Source organism: Impatiens glandulifera, chromosome 5 (assembly GCF_907164915.1).
Source record: "Impatiens glandulifera chromosome 5, dImpGla2.1, whole genome shotgun sequence".
Taxonomy (NCBI): Eukaryota; Viridiplantae; Streptophyta; class Magnoliopsida; order Ericales; family Balsaminaceae; genus Impatiens; species Impatiens glandulifera.
The window spans coordinates 42,954,670-42,972,006 of NC_061866.1; the positions used below are offsets into that span (position 1 = coordinate 42,954,670).

General features: G+C 33.2%; 1 protein-coding gene across 1 annotated transcript; it reads right to left on the bottom strand.

Annotated features, from left to right (window-relative positions):
- Positions 1 to 10,917: 10,917 nt before the first annotated feature.
- LOC124939413 (extensin-2-like) lies at positions 10,918 to 12,372 on the bottom strand (the record flags this gene model as incomplete). The annotated part of the gene is made up of 1 exon (XM_047479892.1): positions 10,918 to 12,372. A coding segment is annotated over exon 1 (1,455 nt), but the record flags the coding sequence as incomplete, so codon positions are not given.
- Between the last annotated feature and the right edge of the window lie 4,965 nt (positions 12,373 to 17,337).

Below are 17,337 nucleotides of genomic sequence, written 5' to 3' on the forward strand. Positions count from 1 at the left end.
AAGATTGTAATTGTTTTAGCAGCATCCCATGATTGACATCTTCACAAGGTCAATGTCAAAAATATCTTTTTAAATTGATACATTAATGAAGATATTTACATGAATTCTCCTAAAGGTATTCGAGACATTACACCTGGTAAGGTTTGAAAACTTGTTAAAAGTCTTTATGAACTTAGACAAGTTTTTCGAGAATGGAATAAAGAATTCACTTATCGACTTATTAAATATGGTTTCAAACAATTTCTTAATGATAATTATCTTTTTTTTTTGTTAAGAATGATTAATCAAAGATCATTATTTTTGTTTTGTATGTCGATGACATATTACTATATATTAGTATGCGGAAATGATTTTGAAGAAATTAATAAGATCTTAATGAAGCTAAATATTTCCTTTGCTTAGAAATTAAAAAAAACAAGTATTGTGATTTTGTTAATCAAAGAAATACATTCTAAATATTCTTAAAGAAACGAGTTTAAGAAGTGCTAAACAAAAAAAACGCATATGCTTAAAAGTTCAAAACTTGAAGAAAAAGGTCATGCACCCTAAAAAAACCTGATAAATATAGGAGACATGTTCGAAGACTTATTTACTTGAATTTTAAAAGACCCGATATTGTTGAGTTATGGAGTCTACACTTATAATAAACTCTACATTTTGAATTAGAGTTTATTGGTTTTTTTTTTTGGTTTTGGGCTTGGGCCTGACCAAAGTTATTTAGGTTTATTACATGAATGTTTACCCTATAAATATGTGATTATTAAGGGTTTACATGGTTAAGATAGAATTCTAGAGAGATAAAGTGTGAGACAAAAAACTCTGTATTCCTTCTTCTTCTTCTTCATAGTGAAATCTGGTGGTGGCTGAAGTGGATGTAGCTCAATTTGAGTGAACCACTATAAATCTGTGTGTTCTTGTATTCTTCTTTCTTATGTTTTTTTACAAATTGTTTTCAAGCAGGTTGGATTTGGGAGATACAAATCCTAACAACTGGTATTAGAGCATTTAGGCTAGATCTGAGCATTGGAAACAATTGCAAGTGAGAACAGTATAAGACATGGGATTGGAAGATTCGATGTGACAGATTATGCCTTCTAGAGAATGCAGATTGAAGATTATCTCTATAGAAAGAAGCTTCATGTTCCTTTGAGTGAGAAATCAGAGAAGATGGATGAAGCTGAATGGAAACTCCTTGATAGACAGGTTTTGAGAGTTTCCGATTGACGCTAGCCAAGACGGTTGCTCACAATGTAGCAAAGGAGAAGACCACCATGGGTCTGATGAAAGCTCTTTCTAATATGTATGAGAAACCATCTGCTAACAACAAGGTACACTTAATGGAAAGACTCTTTTACTTAAGAATGATTGATGGTACTTCTATCACTACTCATTTGAATGAATTCAATACAATTGTGAATCAATTGCTATTTGTTGAGATTGATTTTGGGAATGAATTAGTGCCATGATTTTGTTAACATCTCTACCAAATATTTGAGAACCTATGTGTACAACAATTAGTAATTCAGTTGGAAATGCTAAACTGAAATTTGTTAAAGTTAGAGATCGTATATTTACTAAAGAGGATCGTAAAATTGATTCTGGTGAAACGTTCAAAGGTTCTGCTCTGAATGTGGAAAACAGGGGCAAATGTAATGATAGAAATTTCAACCGAGGTAAGAGCAGATCTATGTCGAGGAGCAAGAGGAGTCAGTCCAAGTCTGGGCGGACATTTGAGTGCTGGAATTGTGGTAAACAGGGTCATTTGAAGAGGAACTACAAAGCACCAAAGAGAAACAATAATGATAAAAATGATCCAGCCAACATTGTTACAGAAACTGTCACTAATGCGTTACTTTTTTCTGTTGATAGCCCGATAAATTCATGGGTTTTGGACTCGGGAGCGTCTTTCCACACCACTGCCCACAAAGAATTAATGGAGAATTATGTGGCTGGAAACTATGAGAAAGTTTATCTCGCAGATGGTGAGCCACTGGATATTGTTGGCATGGGGGACATCAAATTAAAGATAACAAATGGTTCTGTTTAGAAGATTAATAAGGTGAGACACATTCCAGGTTTAATGCGAAATCTGATCTCTGTTACACAACTTGATGAAGAAGGTCACAATTTCAGTTGTGGAAATGGTACATGGAAGATGACTAAAGGAGCAATTGTTGGTTCTCGAGGTCACAAAACTAGAAAGTTATATACGACTTCAACTTGTAGAGAAACAATTGCTGCTGTAGTTGATGACTTGAAGAACAGTGAGTTGTGGCATTGCGGGTTGGGCCATATGAGGGAAAAAGGGATAAAAATTCTTTTGAAGAATGGACAGATTCCAGAACTGAAGTCTGTTGAATATCAGTTATGTGAAAACTGCATTATTAGAAAACAGAAACGGGTGAGTTTCTTAAAAATTGGGAAGGAGCTCAAGAAAGAAAGGCTAGAGTTGGTACACACTGATGTGTGGGGACCTGCACCTGTTTCTTCTATTGGCGGATCATACTACTATGTGACTTTTAAGGTCATGCACCCTAAAAAAACCTGATAAATATAGGAGACATGTTCGAAGACTTATTTACTTGAATTTTAAAAGACCTGATATTGTTGAGTTATGGAGTCTACACTTATAATAAACTCTACATTGTGAATTAGAGTTTATTGGTTTTTTTTTGGTTTTGGGCTTGGGCCTGACCAAAGTTATTTAGGTTTATTACATGAATGTTTACCCTATAAATATGTGATTATTAAGGGTTTACATGGTTAAGATAGAATTCTAGAGAGATAAAGTGTGAGACAAAAAACTCTGTATTCCTTCTTCTTCTTCATAGTGAAATCTGGTGGTGGCTGAAGTGGATGTAGCTCAATTTGAGTGAACCACTATAAATCTGTGTGTTCTTGTATTCTTCTTTCTTGTGTTTTTTTACAGATTGTTTTCAAGCAGGTCGGATTTGGGAGATACAAATCCTAACAACTGGTATTAGAGCATTTAGGCTAGATCTGAGCATTGGAAACAATTGCAAGTGAGAACAGTATAAGACATGGGATTGGAAGATTCGATGTGACAGATTATGCCTTCTAGAGAATGCAGATTGAAGATTATCTCTATAGAAAGAAGCTTCATGTTCCTTTGAATGAGAAACCAGAGAAGATGGATGAAGCTGAATGGAAACTCCTTGATAGACAGGTTTTGAGAGTTTCCGATTGACGCTAGCCAAGACGGTTGCTCACAATGTAGAAAAGGAGAAGACCACCATGGGTCTGATGAAAGCTCTTTCTAATATGTATGAGAAACCATCTGCTAACAACAAGGTACACTTAATGGAAAGACTCTTTTACTTAAGAATGATTGATGGTACTTCTATCACTACTCATTTGAATGAATTCAATACAATTGTGAATCAATTGCTATCTGTTGAGATTGATTTTGGGAATGAATTAGTGCCATGATTTTGTTAACATCTCTACCAAATAGTTGAGAACCTATGAGTACAACAATTAGTAATTTAGTTGTAAATGCTAAACTGAAATTTGTTAAAGTTAGAGATCGTATTTTTACCGAAGAGGTTCGTAAAATTGATTCTGGTGAAACGTTCAAAGGTTCTGCTCTGAATGTGGAAAACAGGGGCAAATGTAATGATAGAAATTTCAACCGAGGTAAGAGCAGATCTATGTCGAGGAGCAAGAGGAGTCAGTCCAAGTCTGGGCGGACATTTGAGTGCTGGAATTGTGGTAAACATGGTCATTTGAAGAGGAACTACAAAGCACCAAAGAGAAACAATAATGATAAAAATGATCCAGCCAACATTGTTACAGAAACTGTCACTAATGCGTTACTTTTTTCTGTTGATAGCCCGATAAATTCATGGGTTTTGGACTCGGGAGCGTCTTTCCACACCACTGCCCACAAAGAATTAATGGAGAATCATGTGGCTGGAAACTATGAGAAAGTTTATCTCGCATATGGTGAGCCACTGGATATTGTTGGCATGGGGGACATCAAATTAAAGATGACAAATGGTTCTGTTTAGAAGATTAATAAGGTGAGACACATTCCAGGTTTAATGCGAAATCTGATCTCTATTACACAACTTGATGAAGAAGGTCACAATATCAGTTGTGGAAATGGTGCATGGAAGATGACTAAAGGAGCAATTGTTGGTTCTCGAGGTCACAAAACTAGAACGTTATACACGACTTCAACTTGTAGAGAAACAATTGCTGCTGTAGTTGATGACTCGAAGAACAGTGAGTTGTGGCATTGCAGGTTGGGCCATATGAGGGAAAAAGGGATAAAAATTCTTTTGAAGAATGGACAGATTCCAGAACTGAAGTCTGTTGAATATCAGTTATGTGAAAACTGCATTATTAGAAAACAGAAACGGGTGAGTTTCTTAAAAATTGGGAAGGAGCTCAAGAAAGAAAGGCTAGAGTTGGTACACACTGATGTGTGGGGACCTGCACCTGTTTCTTCTATTGGCGGATCATACTACTATGTGACTTTTATAGATGATTCAACAAGAAAAGTATGGGTTTACTTTATGAAGCACAAGTCTGAAGTATTTGCTATTTTCAAGAAGTGGAAGGCTTTGGTTGAAAATGAAACAAATCAGAAAGTTAAGTGTTTGAGATCCGACAATGGATGTGAATATATCAATTCAGATTTCAAAGAGTATTGTGCTATGAATGGGATCAGTATGGTGAAGACTATTTCCCGAATGCCTCAAGAGAATGGAGTAGCTGAACGAATGAATCAAACATTGAACGAGCGTGCTAGGAGCATGAAATTGCATGTAGGGCTGCCTAAAACCTTCTTGGAAGAAGCTATTAATACTGCTGCCTATTTGATAAATAGGGGACCCTCTGTTCCTCTTGAATTCAGAATTCCTGAAAAAGCCTGGAGCAATAAAAAGGTAAATCTTTCTTATTAGAAAATGTTTGGTTGTTTATCATATGTTCATATTAATGAATGTGATAGGAGCAAACTTGATCCAAAGTCTAATAAATGTTTTTTCATTGGTTATGGTGATATCGAGTTTGGTTATCATTTATGGAATAATCAAAATCGGAAGATCATTCGTAGCAGAAATATTATCTTCAATGAATAGGTTCTCTACAAAGATTGTGTTGGGAAGACATCAAATGGTGATTCCAAGTTGGAAGAGACTAGTACCGTCGATTTTAGAGAATTTTCAGCTGAATATATACCGATTGTCGAAGAAGAACAATGTGTTGTTGAAGATGAAATCGTTGAGAATGTGGCCCCAGAGGTAAATCAGCAAACACCGGTTATATAGTTGAGAAGACCGTCAAGGAATCGAAAACCAGTTGAGTGGTGGTCTCCATCTCTGAACTATATCTTGTTGACAAATAGAGGTGAACCTGAATGCTATGAGGAAGCAATACAATCTGATTAATTAGTTAAGTGGGAGTCTGCGATGAAAGATGAGATGGACTCTTTGATGTTGAATCAGACTTGAGAGCTCACTGAGCTGTCAAAGGGAAAGAAAACACTTCACAACAAATGGATCTTCAGGATTAAAGAAGAACATGATAAAACCATGAGGTACAAGGCAAGGTAGGTTGTGAAAGGATTTCAACAGAAAGAAGGTATTGACTATAATGAGATCTTCTCTCCAGTAGTTAAATTGATGACAATCAGAACTATTTTGAGTTTGATTGTGAAAGAAGACCTTCATCTTCAACAAATGGATGTCAAAACTGCTTTTCTTCATAGTGATTTAGATGAAGAGATTTATACGAGACAACCAGAAGGATTTGAAATCAAACGAAAAAATGAGCTTGTGTGTAAGCTTCAGAAGAGTCTATATGGTTTAAAACAGGCTCCAAGGCAATGGTACAAGAAGTTTGATAGCTTTATGAAAAGTAACGATTTTCTAAGGTATGAAGCTGATCATTGCTGCTATATCAAGAGGTTTGATAAATCGTACATTATTCTGCTCCTCTACGTTGATGATATGTTGATTGTTGGAGAAAGCTTGTATGGGATTAACAATCTCAAGAAAGAGTTCTCTGAAAAGTTTGCAATGAAGGATTTGGGTGCTGCAAAACAAATCCTTGGGATGAGAATTTTCAGGGATGAAGAAGTTCTCAAGCTTTCACAAGAAGAATATGTGAAGAAAGTTTTTAGCAGGTTCAACTTGTATGATGCAAAACCAGTTACTACCCCCTTATCTAGTCACTTCAGACTATCTAAAGATTTGTCGCCTTCAACAAAGGATGAGAAAATTTACATGGCAACTGTTCCGTATGCCTTTGCCATTGGTTGTATTATGTATGCGATGGTTTGCACAAGACCAGACATAGCACATGCAGTGGGAGTTGTTAGCATATTCATGAGCAATCCGAGTAGACAACATTGGGAAGCAGTAAAGTGGATACTACGATACTTAAGAGGAAGTACGAGTCTCGCTTTGTGTTTTCAAAAGTTTAATATGGGTTTGGAAGGATATGTTGATGCTCACAATGGTGGTGATGTTGATAGTAGGAAGAGCACAATATGGTACATTTATACTCTGAGAGGTACTGCAATCAGTTGAGTTTCAAAATTGTAGAAGATTGTTGCTCTTTCTAGTTGTGAGGCAGAGTATGTTGCTGTGACAAAAGCTGCTAAGGAGATGATGTGGTTACAACCCTTTTTCCAAGAATTGGGTCAAGACTATGAGAGGAGTGTGTTGCGATGCGACAGTCAGAGTGCCATTCATTTGGCAAAGAATACTATTTATCATGGCAGGACGAAGCATATACATGTTCGTTATCATTTCATCCGGTCAACTTTAAAAGATGGAGTATTAGCTCTTGAGAAGATTCCCGGGAGTGAGAATCCATCTGATATGTTGACGAAAGCTGTGACAAATGAGAAACTGAAGTTGTGTGCAACTTCAGTTGGTCTTCTTCGTTAAGACATCGAATGGAAATCCACTACCGATCGAGAGATGATGAAGTTAGTCTCAAAGTGGAAGATTGTTGAGTAATGGGATCTACACTTATAATAAACTCTACATTGTTAATTAGAGTTTATTGAATTTTTTTTGGTTTGGGGCTTGGGCCTGACCAAAGTTATTTAGGTTTGTTACCTTAATGTTTACCCTATAAATATGTGATTATTAAGGGTTTACATGGTTAAGACATAATTTTAGAGAGATAAAGTGTGAGGCAAAAAACTCTATATTCCTTCTTTTTCTTCATAGTGAAATATGGTGGGGGCTGAAGTGGATGTAGCTCAATTTGAGTGAACCACTATAAATCTGTGTGTTCTTGTGTTCTTCATTCTTGTGTTTTTTTACAGATTGTTTTCAAGCAGGTCAGATTTGAGAGATACAAATCCTAACATATATTACCTTTAGTGTGCAACAACTTAGTCAATTTATGCATTCTCGTCATACACATCAAGTCATACACATCAATGTCAAGCTGCTTTGAGAGTAGTTATATATTTGAAAGGATGTACTTCTTTAGGATTATTTTATGTTACCAATAGTTTACAAATTTAGAATCTTTTATAGATGCTGATTGGGCCAATTGTTCCGGTTATAAAGCTTGGAAATCCAGTCATTTCTTTAAATAAAAAACAAACATCGGTGTCTCGATCTAGTGTTGATGCTGAATATAGAAACTTAGGATATTAAGTTAATTAATTAAAATAAAGAATATGACTGAAGGTTGTGTATCACTATTCTTCTAGACATTCATAACTATCGGTGTTAGCCTTTTTTAATTTATATTTATTTTCAATAGAGGTGATAGATTTCTGAACGACATGATCCAGGATTTTATCAACTAAAATAAAAGCAAATGATCTAGAGAATCAAATTGGAAAATATTGTCAATCCAAAACGAAGTATTTAATTGTGAGGGGAGAGTTGAAGAAAGACTTAGTTTTATAATTTTATTGTAGGTTGAACTATTACATTGCCTAGGTATTTATACTAATACATGCATGAGTTATACAAGAAAAATAAAATCAGGGATTGATTGTTTGATTTATCAATTTTCTCATAATCTCTGATTAGCTCAAATAATCTTCAATCACGCATAAAAAAACTGACATTTATTCTTACTCGATATTTTACTCTCTTATTTTTTTTATTAATATACAAAAGAATAATGTGACATTGGTATTGTAAGCTCTAAGGAATTGAACAAAATGTTGTTCTTATTTAAGTAGAGTTCAATTGGACAGAAAAGACTGTCATGTGGTGAGATGGAGTAATTCTAACTTTTTCAAGAGTAATAACATAGTAACATATATATTGACATCTAATGTCATAATGATATTTTTTGGGCCATCGACGGTTTTTAAACTCAAGAAAGTATGATGCTAGTTGGTGTGGTCTTTGAAATTGACGGAGGTAAGAAACCTTGTTAGTTATGACAAGATCATTGACATGATTATAAACCAATTATTCTTCGTCTGAGATTTAAAGTTGGTGATCTTCGTAGATTTAGATGCGTGTTAGGTGATTATTTTGGAAATTTAGCATGAAAAATAGAAGCATTCGCATGAATTCACTCCCTTTGGAATAAATACTATATTTGCTTATTCCAAAAATTAAGTGGGTTATTCAATAACCAATATTAAGGATTGTAGGTTAAAATGGTCAATTCTCAACTTTTAAATTTTGCAATTTGTTAGAAAAAATAAATGCAAACTAATTAATGAAGTTGTTGTGGTACTCACAAGTCACAAAATGTTCGAACACAACCATATAGATTATCATAATTCAACTCACTAATAATTTTGTTCGATCTATAAAAATATTTAGAAAGACATTAAATTAGATTTATAAGAAAACTACTATAATATAATATTGATATTATCATAATTTATCGTATTCTAACATAGTATAAGAGCCAAAATTTTATTTTTGAACTACAAGATCTAGTCTTACGTTGCCTCCATCAATGGTTACCATAACCATTGATGGAGGGATCTAATAAATCTATATTAATTCTTATTATATTTTTTAATAATATTTTTTCTTTCAAATAGTTTTAATGATGTTCTTATTTTTTTCGGCAATCATATTCTCTGAGTTTTGTTTTTAATTGTTGATTTATCCCAGTAGTCAATGCATATATTATTTCTCCTCCTCTTCTCTATTCTCCCTTGCGTTGTCCGTTACCTCATCTTTTTGGCCATTCGGTCCATTATTTCCTATGTCTTCTTCAAACCCTAACCCCAGCGTCATCCGCTTCCGCCAGTTCATTTTGTTTTGGAGCAAGTGGTGTCCCTACCTTCGGATTCAGAACAACTAGTGCCTCGACTTTAGCCGCTTCCACACCTTTCTCTGGAACAACTGGTGCATCGGATTTAGGCACTTCCATACCTTCCTTTGGATTTAGCGCACGCACAATTGAAGTCTCTACTCCTTTCAGATCTGGATTAACCAACAATACTACTTCAACAACCTCCACTCCTTCATTAGGATTTGGATCAACCATCGCTAGTTCTTCGCCAACTCCTCTTTTTGGGATAACAACCAATTCATCGTCGTATCCTTTTGGTGCATCTAATTTCGGATCATTTGCGACCTCAGTAGCACTTGGATCTTCATCTTCTACTACTTTGACTAGGACACCTTCTTCGGCTTCGGCTGCTACACCATCACTGTTTAGGGTTTCTTCGGGTTCAGCTTCAACTGCACCCACTTTTCCTGGTTTGTTTGGATCTTCTTCATCTAGCATAAGTGCCTCCTTAACTTCATTTTTAGAAGCCTCTACCCCTTCACTTTCCTTTCATTCTACATCCTCAGTTTCAAAAACACCTATTGCTTAATCGACTTCTTCATACATCATCAACTTGTGGTTATCTTCACGAAGGGGTTTCCGAGAGTTCTTTTTAAAGAGTTTCGATCCAATCTCAGCATACATCGTCCACCTGCTTTGATTGCGGGAGTGTAATAAATATAATAAATCTAATATATTGGAGATATAATATAAAGATAATATATCTTCTATAAGATATTATCACAATAAATATATATTATCTTTATATTGTATTACTAATATATTAAATTGATTATATTTATTACAATCTTTTATTTCATGTTTCTCTCAAATTTAGTAGGAACTTTATCAAGAATCTCAACTTATTCATGTTATACATTATATTAATATTTTTAATTCTGGTTGATCCTCAAGTTTTCATTTGAGGCTGATGGACAAAAGTGTACTGTTCAAATATTCTGCCTAGGACCAACAAAAGTGTCAGAAAGCGGTGGTTCTGTTAACCACAAGGCTTTGTTGATTATTGCCCAGATTTATCGTCGTGTGCATTATCAATACAGTGAAAAAAAACATTATTGATTTTTAGACATTAAAGATATATTTTAATTTTTAAATTCTTATCTACTTGTCGGTTCTAGTTCTAGTTCTAGTTCTAGTTTAAGTAAGTATTAGTTTACATAATTTTGGACAACAATGCCAAACAACATATTATAAAAGGAAACATTGTTCCACACACTGACATTGTTACTTCTTTCCATACTGAGCATTGGAAGAAATTTAGAGTTTTTTTTAATGTTACTTCATTCCATGTTGAATTTGTTAACAATTAAAATATAAGAACTTTTAAATAATATGGTTCAAAAAATTAAAAGCAAATATTGATATTATCCACACAACAAATAATAATAATAAGAAACCCATTATGAAACATTTAAATAGTCATAATTCTCCATATAATTGTCTTCTTTGAGATAGATATATTGTTGTGTCAAAAATATCATCTCCATTAATCTTTCACCTGCAAACAAATAATATAGATCACTTAAACTTTATCTTTTTTTAAATAATTTAAAGAAAAATTATAGGCACTCACATTTATTGAATAATTGTATTAGAGTTTTAATAAACACTTGGAGGAGGAGGTGACTTGTAAACGTAAGATGGTGGAGGAGGGGAAGAGTACGCATATGCAGGTGGAGGAGGTGACTTGTAAACGTATGCAGGTGGAGGAGGTGACTTGTAAACGTAAGATGGTGGAGGAGGGGAGGAGTACACATATGCAGGTGGAGGAGGTGACTTGTAAACGTATGGAGGTGGAGGAGGAGACTTATAAACATAAGATGGTGGAGGAGGGGAAGAGTACACATATGCAGGTGGAGGAGGTGACTTGTAAATGTATGTAGGTGGAGGAGGTGACTTGTAAACGTAAGACGGTGGAGGAGGTGACTTGTAAACGTATGCAGGTGGAGGAGGTGACTTGTAAATGTATGCAGGTGGAGGAGGTGACTTATAAACATAAGATGGTGGAGGAGGATATGAGTACACATATGCAGGTGGAGGAGGTGACTTGTAAATGTATGATGGTGGAGGAGGGGAAGAATACACATATGCAGGTGGAGGAGGAGACTTGTAAACGTATGCAGGTGGAGGAGGGGAAGAGTACATATATGCAGGTGGAGGAGGTGACTTATAAACATAAGATGGTGGAGGAGGTGACTTGTAAACGTATGATGGTGGAGGAGGGGAAGAATACACATATGCAGGTGGAGGAGGTGACTTGTAAACGTATGCAGGTGGAGGAGGAGATTTGTAAACGTAAGATGGTGGAGGAGGAGAAGAGTAGATGTATGCAGGTGGAGGAGGTGATTTATAAACGTATGAAGGTGGAGGAGGTGACTTGTAAATGTAAGATGGTGGAGGAGGGGAAGAGTAGACATATGCAGGTGGAGGAGGTGACTTATAAACATATGAAGGTGGAGGAGGTGACTTGTAAATGTAAGATGGTGGAGGAGGGGAAGAGTACACATATGGTGGTGGAGGAGGTGACTTGTAAACGTAAGGTGGTGGAGGAGGGGAAGAGTACACATATGCTGGTGGAGGAGGTGACTTGTAAACGTATGGTGGTGGAGGAGGTGACTTGTAAACGTAAGGTGGTGGAGGAGGGGATGAGTAAACATAAGGAGGGGGTGGAGGAGACTTGTAAATGTAAGGTGGTGGTGGAGGAGAAGAGTAAACATAGGGAGGTGGTGGTGGAGATTTGTAAACATAGGGTGGTGGTGGTGGAGATGTGTAAACATAAGGAGGTGGAAGAGGAGACTTATAAATGTAAGGCGGAGGTGGTGGAGACGAGTAGACATAAGGAGGAGGCGGGGGCGACTTGTAAACATAAGGACTTGGTGGAGGAGATGAATAGATATAAGACGATGGTGGTGGTGGAGATTTATAAAGATATGGAGGCAACCACGATGATGAAGGTGACTTATAATGGTGATGCGGAGACTTATGGTGATGCGGAGACTTATGGTGATAATGGTTATCACCATAATCTGCTGCTGCCACAGCAGCAGCCATTAGACAAATGGCCAGGGCGCAAAGAGTACTATATGATCCATGAGTGGCCATTGGTTAACGGAGGGGATGATGTATTGCAATGGCAGGGCACATCCTATATATAGTCATATTACCCATAGACTTTAACACTTTTTATAATATATATTTTTCTATTAAATAGATATTTATATATATAAGATTTTAATTTAATAATTGACTTTAGATTACTTTAATAGAGGTTGCAGTTTTATTATAAGACGTGCTTACATTGTCCTAATAAAAGAGAGAGCTCTTATAATGGAAACCGGCTTAATTGTACTTCGTGGGACACAAGTCATCCTCATGGTCCTCTAATTATAGGTGTTCTCACTAAAAAAAACAATATTTTTTGGACAGAGGTGCAAAGAGTTGTCACTAAAAATATATAACAAATCATATTAAAATTATTCGATAAATTTATAAGATTTGCTCATAATCTCCTATTAGCTCAAATAATCTTCAATCATGCATAAAAATGAGATTCATTTTCTTATGTGATAGTTGACGGTCTCCAACTTATTAAATCAAAATATGTTTTTAATACTATATTTTTACATTATATAATAAATTTGAATTTACATGTCAATTTATTTTTTCTGATTTGATATTTTCTATTAATAAGAATTCTACTTTCTTTCATAATTCTAATTAGTATAATATCATTTTATTCTAAGTAGAGTGAATTTTGCATTACGAGGCATTATACGGTCATTCATATTATATTTTTGCCTTTTAAATTTTAGATAATGCAATTCTCAAACTATGAAAGAGACCCATATAATAGTTTGGCTGACCCAATGGACGATTTAATTGTTATTTTGGAAAACCTTCCAATTAAATAAGTTTATATTTGTTTTTTTAGTTAACTTTTACATTATTTTTTGTTTCTTAACTCTAATCATATGTTTTAGTCATTACAATTAAAGCAAAATAAAGGGAAAGAAGCTTCAACTAGTGTTCAGATTTTTCCAGTTGTGAACTTTTAAATAAATATTTTGTTTTCAAAATCAATGCACCAAAAATTCACAAAACAATAATTTTAAAATCCAGATTTGGGTAATAAATAATTTAGATCACAAGTTTACAATCTCTTTGTCTTCTTTTAGTCCGAATTGTTACATGTGTGAATGAACATTCCTTAGACAGGGTAATAAAACAACTTTTACCTTGTACATTCTTTTGTTCTATACCATGTGATGTTTGTAATAAGTAAGAAAATACATATTCTCTTTTACAAAATCTACTTCAGAATTTACAAAATGTTTTGAACTAATTCATATAGATATATGAAGTCAATATAAAGAAGAATTCATCATTTTAAGTTCTTATATGTTTACTATCGTTGATGACCTAAGTAGATGTACATGGACTTTCTTATTAAATGACATAAGTCTTTTTAATTATATACTCAAATTTTTGTTAAAATAATAAAAACTCAATATGAATTTGATGTAAAAAACATACGAACATATAATAGTTTTAAATTTCTCAATTTAAAATGTTCAGAATATTTTAAATCAACGTGTATTATTCATCAAAGAACACGTGTCTATACTCCTCAACAAAATAGAATTGTTGAAAGGAAACATAGACACTCACTAATGTTGTTAACTTTAAAATTCCGAACTTAATTGGAAATTATCTTTTGAAATTCTTAAATAAAAAACCCATTCCGAATGAAATTAAAACTTTTGGATGCCTTTGTTACAGTATAAACATAGAACCATTTAAGTCTAAATTTGAAGAAATGAGAATAAAATGTATTTTTTTAGGCGCTCCAAATAATTAAAAATGTTTTCTTCTTTTAAATTTAAAAGAACAATATTTTCACATCTATAGATGTTTTTTATGAAGATATTTTCCCATATAATAAAAATGATTTTTCTAAACATAAAATTCTTTAGAAAACCATCATCATTATGACTATGTATGATCTGATGACAGTAATAGTTATTATGATTTAGACACGGCTTTTTTCAAAAGAAAAATCAAAATCTCCTTGAAAGATTAAAATATTCATTCATAAAATTTTGAAAAATCGGTTAATGAAAAAAAATTAGATCATTGTCATTCATTCTCAAATGAAGATGATGACCTGATTAGAGAACCAATTCATTAATCTTCAAATGAAGATGATGATATAGTTCAAAATAATGAAACAATTTTCACACATAGAAAAAGTGAGAGTTTTAAAGGTAAATCTGCTTGGACAAAAGACTACATTACGAATGTTTCTAAGTCTCATTATATCCCTAGTACATTTTCTTTTTGGGATTATGTTCATGATCCTAAACTTCATTATTTTTTTACGAACATTATTGAAATTAATGAAAAAATTATAATGAGGCTTGACGGTTTTCAGAATGGCAAATAACCATGAACTAAGAACTTCAAGCCTTAAATGATAATAAAACATGGATTACTACTTATCTTTCAAAATGGAAAACAACAATAGGATCCAAATAGATTTTTAAGACCAAAATAATTTAAAATGAATTTATTCATAAACTTAAAGCTATATTTGTATCAAAATATTACAATAAAAAAAGAAGGAATTGATTTTCTTGAAAAACATTCATCTATTTCTAAGACAGTTACAATCAAGATTGTAATTGTTTTAGCAACATCAAGGTCAATGTCAAAAATACATTTTTAAATGGATACATTAATGAAGATATTTACCTAAATTCTCCTAAAGGTATTCAGGACATTACACCTGGTAAGGTTTTAAAACTTGTTAAAAGTCTTTATGAACTTACGCAAGCTTCTCAGGAATGGAATAAAGAATTCACTTATCGACTTATTCAATATGGTTTCAAACAATCTCTTAATGATAATTATCTTTTTTGATAAGAATGATTAATCAAAGATCATTATTTTTGTTTTGTATATATGTTGATGACATATTACTATGTGGAAATGATTTAGAAGAAATTAATAAGATAAAAAATTTCATTAACAATTATTTTTCTATTAAAGATCTTAATGAGCTAAATATTTCCTTTGCTTAGAAATAATAAAACAAGTATTGTGATCTTTGTTAATCAAAGAAATACATTCTGAATATTCTTAAAGAAACGAGTTTAATAAGTGTTAAAAAAACCCGCATATGCTTAAAGGTTCAAAACTTGATAAATATAGGAGACATGTTGGAAGACTTATTTACTTGAATTTTAAAAGACCTGATATTACCTTTAGTGTGCAACAACTTAGTCAATTTATGCATTCTCCTAATACACATTAGTGTCAAGCTGCTTTGAGAATAGTTATATATTTGAAAGGATATCCTTCTTTAGGACTATTTTATGTTACTAATAGTTTACAAATTTAGAATCTTTTATAGATGCTGATTGGGCCATTGTTCCAATGGTAGAAGATTATCAGATTATTGTATAAAGCTGGGAAATTAAGTCATTTATTTAAATAAAAAAACAAACATCGGTATCTTAGGATATTAAGTTAATTAAAATTAAGAATATGATCGAAGGTTGTGTATCACTATTCTTCTAGACATTCATAACGAATAGGTGGTGATAGATTTCTGAAAGACATGATCAACGCCTTTATCTACTGAAATAAAAGAAAATGATCTAGAGAATCAAATTGGAAAATATTGACAATCCAAAACGAAGTATTTAATTGTGAGGGGAGAGTTGAAGAAAGACTTAGTTTTATAATTTTATTGTAGGTTGAACTATTACATTGCCTAGATATTTATACTAATACATGAGTTATACAAGAAAAATAAAATCAGGGATTGATTGTTTAATTTATTCATTTTCTCATAATCTCCGATTAGCTCAAATAATCTTCAATCACGCATAAAAAACTGACATTTATTCTTACTCGATATTTTACTCTCTTATTTTTTTTATTATTCATATACAAAAGAATAATGTGACATTGGTATTGGAAGCTCTAAGGAATTGAACAAAATGTTGTTCTTATTTAAGTAGAGTTCAATTGGACAGAAAAGACTGTCATGTGGTGAGATGGATCAATTATAACTTTTTCAAGAGTAATTGCATAGTAACATATATATTGACATCTAATGTCATAATGACATTTTTTGGGCCACCGACGGTTTTTAAACTCAAGAAAGTATGATGCTAGTTGGTGTGGTCTTTGAAATTGACGGCGGTAAGAAACCTTGTTAGTTATGACAAGATCATTGACATGATTATGAACCAATTATTCTTCGTCTGAGATTTAAAGTTGGTGATCTTCGTAGATGTAGATGCGTGTTAGGTAATGATTTTACAAATTTAGCATGAAAAATAGAAGCATTCGCATGAATTCACTCCCTATGGAATAAATACTCTATTGCTTATTCCAAAAATTAAGTGGGTTATTCAATAACCAATATTAATGATTGTAGGTTAAAATGGTCAATTCTCAACTTTTAAATTTTACAATTTGTTAAAAAATAAATGCAAACTAATCTAAGTGAAGTTGTTGTGGTACTCACAAGTCACAAAATGTTCGAACACAACCATATAGATTATCATAATTCAACTCACTAATAATTTTGTTCAATCTATAAAAATATAGAAAATGACATTAAATTAGACTTATTAGAAAACTACTATAATATAATATTGATATTATCATAATTTATTGTATTCTAACATAGTTTGAGAGCCAAAATTTTATTTTTGAACTACAAAATCTAGTTTTACGTTGCCTCCATCAATGGTTACCATAGCCATTGATGGAGGGCTCTAATAAATCTCAATTAATTATTATTATATTTTTTAATAATATTTTTTCTTTCAAATAATTTTGTTGATGTTCTTATTTTCTTCGGCAATCATATTCTCTGAATTTTGTTTTTAATTGTTGCTTTATCCTAGTAGTCAATGCACATATTATTCCTCCTCCTCTTCTCTAATCTCCTTTGCGTCGTCTGTTACCTCATCTTTTTCTCCGTTCGATTCATTATTTCCAATGTCTTCTTCAAACCCTAACCCCAGCGTCATCCGCTTCCGCCAGTTCATT